This window comes from Wasmannia auropunctata, unplaced genomic scaffold, assembly GCF_000956235.1.
Source record: "Wasmannia auropunctata unplaced genomic scaffold, wasmannia.A_1.0 LD336074.1, whole genome shotgun sequence".
Taxonomy (NCBI): domain Eukaryota; kingdom Metazoa; phylum Arthropoda; class Insecta; order Hymenoptera; family Formicidae; genus Wasmannia; species Wasmannia auropunctata.
In genome coordinates, this window is record NW_012026816.1 from 3,147,762 (window position 1) to 3,155,687 (window position 7,926).

Consider the following 7,926-nt stretch of genomic DNA (forward strand, 5'->3'; position numbering starts at 1 on the left):
CGGGATAAGGTAGATAAGGAGGGTAACCATGTGAATAAAATGGAGAATACTGGGTTGAGTGGAATGGAGGATAGCCAAAATGGTAGTTATTGTTACTATTATTATTACTAAACGCTGCATGGGGATGAAGATTGATATTGTCCAGCCTACCGTTGGGGGCAAACAGCATGGAGTTATGTATATTCTTGAATTCTTGCTGCCGCATATCAGTGTTGGAACGAGCATTTTGACTAAAAGAGAGCTCGCTTCCTCATTATTTGTGGATCTATTGGGTTGTGTTGTCCGAGTGCGATTACTTGAATTCAAATTTTCACTACGCGAAGCGTTTGCAATTGTTGCGGTGTGAAGCATGCATCGATTTTTTGACAGTAGTCGATGAATACGAAGGAGATAGGTAATTTGAATCAGCTGGTGTGCTGTTGAGCAAGGCAGAGTAGGGATTATAGTCCGCGAAATTGGGCGGGGGGAGCGCGGAAGGGGGAATGCTGTGAACGTATGGGGGAGGAGGGCTAGTGGGCCATGAGTTTTTTTGTTGCGGAAAAAGGGGAGGGAAATCTTTATGTGAGGAAACAATAACAGCGGGTAAATTAGGGGAGGGTGAGAAATTCATTTTGATGCGTGCTTCCACTAGGGGAATATTTTCCGAGAAAGCTATCATGTTAATTTGGCGCTGTCGGACAAATATTGGACAACTTACTGTTGTGGGGAGGTGTTCACCCTTGCAACTCGCACAAATCGGGGGAAGTTGAAATCGAGGACAGCTTTCGAGCTTGTCATGTTTTATTTCACCGCAGCGAATACATCTGGCTTTTCCTTTACAGGTGCTTCCAATGTGTCCGAATTTGAAGCAGTTATAACATATTAGCACCCTGGGAATATATAGGATAACTGGCAGGTAAATTTTAAATAGAGAGACCGAACGGGGAAGAGCTTGACCTTCAAATTTCAAGAGGACTGTACGCGAAGGAAAAAAGCGAGTTTCTCCATTTTCTTTAATTTTACGGTTCATGCGACTGGCGGATATAATCTTAACAGAAGATTCAAAAGCTGTTAATAAATCTCGATCACTAAGGTCAAGGGGAATATCCTTCACTATTCCCGTTCGCATGACTCAAAACGACGGTATGAGAGCCTCTAAGTTTTTTTCTTTTAATTTTTGATGAGCTATCACGCTGTTAGTAGCTTTTGCACTGAAAAACTCTACGAGTACGTATCTTACCTCGACCGATTTTCTTTACTGATTTTATGTCTTGGCCAACTACGGTGTTGATGAGGCGGCTAACCATCATAGGATGCATTGAATCGGCACTTGAGTCCGCCTGATATTGCACATGGACAATAAAAGGATCCGAATCCGTGAGCGAATATTTGTTAACTATCGTTTTTTTTGGAGGCAAAGTTGGAATATCCTTATTAGGTTGATCGTTGCTAGGCGATTTTAGTGACTGCTTGTTGGGTGTGTTGCACACGTGATCAACTGCTAGAATCTGATTGGATGCCCTTTGTTCACTGCATGATCGCGCTCGCGTGGCGCGATCAAGCAAAACATGACGTGATACCTTTTTAGCTTGATTCTGTCGAGGGATTTCTGCATGCTGGGACTCCCCTGGTGTATCAAAGGCTGTCGAGGCTACGCGCTTATTATGAGTTTCATTCAGGGATTCCATGGACATGATGGACGTGTCTGATATCGACGAACGCGAACACAGAGAGGATGACGCAATCGGCAAACATGCATCTTTAGAACGGGCCGCAGCTTTCTTGTCCTTTTTTTACTGCGCTTATTTTTCTGAGGCATGTCGCCCGGAGAATGCTCACTATTGTCGTTAAGAAATTCGAACCAGTTGCGTGTAACTAAGCTGTCGTCGATTTTTCGTACGGGGGAGCGCGATCTCTCACGCGGGCATGGCCGCGCGCGGGAACACAAGCGCGAAGGGGAAGAGGAAGGATGACTAGCACGCGAACAAGACCGCGAACGTTCACTGGGCCTCTCAAAGAAACTATCAATATGTTAAGACCATAACTGTAGGGGGACGGTCAAACGTTCCACCACCTGAGGGTCACCACTAACCGGCGATCCATCCTCTCGCGGCATGACGACGGCCGAAGCCCTCGGCACAGCGCCCAAGAGGACCGCTGATTTCACACAACCACTCACTTTTGACGAATTCGAAATAAAATCGCTCGAGAGATCACCGCTTTTCACAATTATGCACTAAGAAAATCGAGGCGGCGCGCCTCAACACCCGAAAACTGCGCAAACGCTGAGAATAGGAAGAGGGAGTAGACACACGTCCGCACTCTACCGTAGCTTGATCGCGAATCCATATCTTGTACTATCTACTATAAAACATAGCATATAAGATAGACTTCACATCGACTGGATTTTCCGGTGGAATGGGCGTCCATGCCATGGTGCAGGGTTGTGTTTGATACGCACTCTAGAGATTTTCTACGTATCCTATACGTATGATACGTATTAAATATTGCGTATCATACGTAAGATACGTATTAAACTATGTATGATATCTTTGATATTATAATCTTAATCTTAAATCATTGTATTTTTTTTTTAAAGAATTAGTCTAGTTATTATACTGTTATTAGTTACATTAAAATATATCTTTTTTATACATACATATAATAAAACTATATGATTTTTGTGTTTATTTATTACAGTTATGACTTACTAATGTACGTACATACTCAACATCTGTAGCCTCAAATATGATAACCTGTATGTATAACATACCTATATTTGTCTATATATATCTGTAAGTCCTATAACGGCTATAATATTATAAGTTTTTGTATTAATATATATTTTACATATTATACAAAATGCAATCTGTAAACAAAAAAGAAAAATAATATTAAAAATGTAAGGGTATATTATATGCATGTAAGGGTATATATGCAAGGTATGTATGTGTTCAATATATGTATTATATATACTTATGATAATTTCAGTCATTTGCTGTAATATATTTTTGCTTTTATTGCGTAATTTAAAATTTGATTATGTCATAATTTTCTAATCAATTTTGAATATAGTACTGTCATTTTTCAAATTAATTAATTATGAAAGAAAAATGTAAATATATATAATATATAGTTAAAATATTTTAAACAAAATAAATATATTTCTTTATATCCTAAATCAATAAAAACTATAATTTCTATTATATGATAGTAGACATAATTTTTGTTTTATTGTATTTCTTATTTTACTAATGTAAATTTACTAAATTAAATATATTGTATATTTTATAATGCAATTTTAAAAATTAAGGTCTTTTAGTCAAGACATATATGTAATAAGTTGCTTTTGAAATACATGGAGAATATAGATCTGTAAAAGATCTATCAGCTCAGTCGAAGAACGATATTGATGTGGCACTTGCAAAACTTTTTTTGGTTGCAATGATATATTGCAACCACTCAAAATTATCGAATCAGTACATTTTAAAAATTTAATTATAGCTTCGCTTAATCTTAAGTATCACTTACCAGGAAGAAAATTTTTATCTAATAATTTATTGAATAAAGTTCACCATGAAATTGTTGAAGAACGCAAAGAACATTTAAAAGATAATTATAAATGTGTGTTACTAATTATTGATGGATGGAAAAAAATTCTGCGGCAAATAGCAAGCAAGTCGATTAATTGCAGTATTTTGCAAAATTTTATTACATATTTTGCATTGCGCAACCAATTTTCCTTTTTCATTTCTTGTTTGAATGAAAAGCCCCTTCATCCAGTACAAATATTTAGGCTTTCCGCCTTTGTGCACTCGTGTATTAAACACGGATAAATTATATCCTACTGATGAGCTGATCGTGCATTAAAAATGTGAAGTTATGATGTATGATACACATATATGTATCAAACTAAAATGGTATCATACTATAGTATCATACCACAGTATAACCAGTAGGTCCACTCAGCGAAAAACTGAGTCTTCGCGCAGGTATCGCCGCGCAACTTTTGTTTTGGGTTGGATCCAATGAAATGCAAGACGATAGGAACGTACAATACATATGTGCAGACAATTTATAAGCAATTACATCAGAAATTTTCTTTAGTGATCACTCCTACGAATAATTGTTACTAATAAAACATTTTATTCAATTGAATTTATTGATTATTACACATTGAATTTATTGATTTACTGTATCAAATCCATATTACTTATCTGTTTTATCACTTGTGAGGCACTTTTCTCAATTCGGTCCTGGATTTAACATGACGGATGCTCACGTGATCCGGAAAAGGAGATCAAAGGTGCCGACACGAAGTGGACCTACTGGTTATACTGTGATCATACGTAGGATACCTATGTATCATGCGCGTTTAATAAAAGCCCCTAGATTTTGGACAAAAACGTTTTTTTTTCTATTTAAACAAAAATGCAAAGATGCATTTTATGAAATTGATTTATTCGAATGGAGCAAACCGGGAGCATTATTTTGAGATTTTATTTATTGTAAAATACCACTTTGGTAAAAAGTTATGACCGCTTTTTGCCGAAAAGTCCCTAGATTTTTCACAAAAACGTTTCTTTTAATTTACAAAAGAAACTATTAAAAATTAATTAATAACATTTATTGCTCTGAACGGAGCAAATTTGAAGCAAAATTTTGAGACCTTGTTTGTTTAAAAATACCAATTAGATCAAAAGTTCTGGAGGTTTTTTTTTAAATTGTTTTTTGGATTTAAAAAAAAAAAGTAAAAGGGAGTAATTTTTTATATTTTAATATGAACGGAGCAAATCAGGAGCATTATTTTGAGCTATTAATCGTTCCGAAATTTTTATTTTGCGGGCTGACTTCATGAGGGTGAAAAGTGCAGATCACTAATTAGCATGCACATAGGAATATAAGAGGACAAAGCACAAAGTTGCGAAGAGGAAGCTACTGCGGGACGATGCGACGAGGTAAATTTGTGTCCAAATTTGATTGGCTGTTGCCAATCAGTTTGCGCAAGCGCAATGATATAAGTTCTCATATCCGTGTGATAAATTCGATCATATATAGGCTGCGTTCCTTTTGGCGCTTACAGCGCTTATAAGCATCATTTGTCTTTGTCCAATATTTGATAAACAACAAGGATGAAATGATTTTGTGAGCGCTGTAAGCAGCTGTAAGCGCCAAACGGAACGCAGCCATAATAGACCGACTTTTGCTGTGGAGGGAGTAAACTGGGACCCAATAAGAGTGAACCGGGCACAATCTCCCCCCGCATTTCGGCTTTATTCCCCTCGCCTAAGTTACGACTTTATGTTTTGTCCCCTTATATTCTTATGTCCATGCTTCAGAGATTATGAAAATTTCTGAGAGACAGAATCAATGACCGTGGGTGTATATACACTTTATAACTATTTTTTTATATGGCTAAAAAGAACAGACCATCGACTCGAAGTAGAATCGAGTCAACAAATCGAAAACGCTATAATGCCTATAATACATGTGCGCGCAGCGCATCATTGGCAGACAACAAAAAGCCGGTTCTACATCAGTTGCAAGCCGATCGTAAGCTCGTTGCGACAGCCAATCCGAAGCATTGATTTCAAAATGCAAGCTTCAGATTGGCTGTCGCAACAAGTTTGCAATTAATGTAGAACCGGCTTTACGCCTTATCGTGTAGATGAGCCTTTAGTTCTGATGAGGGATCCCTTTTCACTCCGCTGCAGAAAACCTATAAATCGAAATAAAACCTACCTTAACTCGAATTATTTATTAGGCATTTAGATATATATTTTACCTTTGTAACTCAAATTTAAAGTAGGCAAACCTCTACAAGTCGAAGTATCTATAAATCGAACTTCCATAATTGTCGCGATACCTCTATATAATTTGAAGTTGTAGATATATGTAATCTGGTATTTTGTTTTATAGTTACATTTATCATATGTATGCAATAAATAATTCAATGTTAAATATGGATTCTTTTTCTTCTAAAAGCCATTATAATCGGAAAATTATAAACTCTCGTACAAAGTCTCACTGTAAGTCGAATTTTCATATGTTAACCCTCTTTTACTCGAATTTTAATAAGTTGAAAACTCTATAACTCGAACAATTTTTCTGGTCCCTTGAGATTCGAGTTATATGAGGTTCGACTGTATTTAAATAATTTATACAATTAAATCTATAATATTTAAATATTTAAATTTTCTTATATTAATTTAATAAACTTAAGAACTTAAGCTTAAATCAAAACGTCTTAAAAATATTTAAGATACTTAAAATATATATATAAGGTTTTATATATGACTCATACACTTATAAACTTTTAATCATAAATTTTTTATTTTTAAAAATATATTTACATAAATATTATGTTGTATTTTTATTAATTAATTTACAGCTTAGAAGATAAATAAACTCTGCGTTTGTACAAACCTAATGTTATAAAATTATTGCCAAAATATATATATTGAGATTAATATTTTAATAAGAACATTAATTTGAATCTTAGATAAAACAAATTTAAAGTTTTGCATTTAAATTTATAATCTATTCTAAAATTTTAACTTTATGTAATTTTAGTAAAAGTATTTTATTTATTTATTTATATATTTAAAATTTTAGATTTTTTAAAATTTTCTCAGGATAAATTTGTAAGTTTTGTAATATTATAATTTTTATTTTGATAAATTGCGTCACTTTATTTTTTGATGGATTGCTGAATTTCCAGTAAGCTTTTGCCTGTTGTTTCGGGAATCAAATACCGCACATAGGGCACCGCTCCAAGTACGAAAAGCCCATAGCTCCAAAAGACAATTGTTTCTCCGGCCAAATTAATAAAAGGTTGATAGCTTTTAACGAATATAAAAGAAAATAAAGCGCTGCTCGAAAAAAGAAAAAGAGACGCCAGATTTTTGAGATTGGCTGGGAACATCTCACCGATAAGGGTGCTAGGCACCGTGGCCAGGCCACAAGACACAAATAGATTAAAGGATAGCAATGCCGTAATTGGCAACCATGTCAGTTTTTCAGAATTAAAATTCAAAGAAAGAAGATAGAAGTGAAGACCAAGAGCGATAAACGAAATAGCGACGCCGACGCTAGACAGTATTAGTAAATTTTTCCGACCAAATTTGTCCACCAACAAAGTAGCGATGAAACCAGCAACAACTGTGGCAAAACACATCGCCATTACTATAATCGACGGGGTGATGTTTACTTTGGTACTGATGACGATGATTTCTGCGTAGGCGTTTACTGTGGAGAACGAGCTTCCTTGGACGAAGACGTTCAAGCCGAACATGACCAAGATATTCTTCAAATTCGCTAAAAGAGACAAAAAGATTAATTTTAAATATATTAAAAATGATTTAATTCTTACTTATATATAAATTCTTTGCTGTATATAATGTCAGAAATATTGAACATTTGTCTTTTATATGCAGTGTATCTGTGTTTTTACGCATTTCACAATTAATTTGTATAACATATTTGGTATATATCTTTACGTTTTTGAGACATACATATAAATAAATGTAGATAAATTATTTGCATTTATTTAGCAATAAATTATAAACAAAAATATTAGTCAAAATTAGCATTTCTTTTAATTAGGCTGAAAAGAAAAAGATAATAAACATTTCTTTTATTTAGGCTGAAAAAATAAGATAATAAAAATTTCAGAAAATCTTTACATCAGCGTTGAAATTTTAAATTTTATTTAAAAATTAAAAAATTTAAAATAATAGATTTAATGTAGTAACAAACAATTAAAGCGTAAATATGCTTATATGGTTTAATATAGTAAAAAATAAATCCTGAACAACATTCAAAAGGTTTTAGCCAGGGTTGTGCATCTACGCGTAAAATATAATACTCTACATTTACGTGTAGACAACGTAAACTATTGTATGTGTCATCTATGTAGACATCTCAGTAGACTATATATTTATTCAT

At 34.3% G+C, this 7,926-nt stretch overlaps 1 protein-coding gene across 1 annotated transcript in view; it reads right to left on the reverse strand.

Annotated features, from left to right (window-relative positions):
- Window positions 1–6,611: 6,611 nt before the first annotated feature.
- The window catches only part of LOC105449748 (facilitated trehalose transporter Tret1-like), a 4,246-nt gene continuing 2,931 nt past the window's right edge, over window positions 6,612–7,926 (reverse strand). Inside the window, exon 3 of the mRNA XM_011689132.1 lies at window positions 6,612–7,296. Within this exon, the coding sequence (XP_011687434.1) occupies window positions 6,671–7,296 (626 nt within the window). The 3' untranslated portion in view covers window positions 6,612–6,670. The remainder of the gene's footprint in view (window positions 7,297–7,926) is intronic.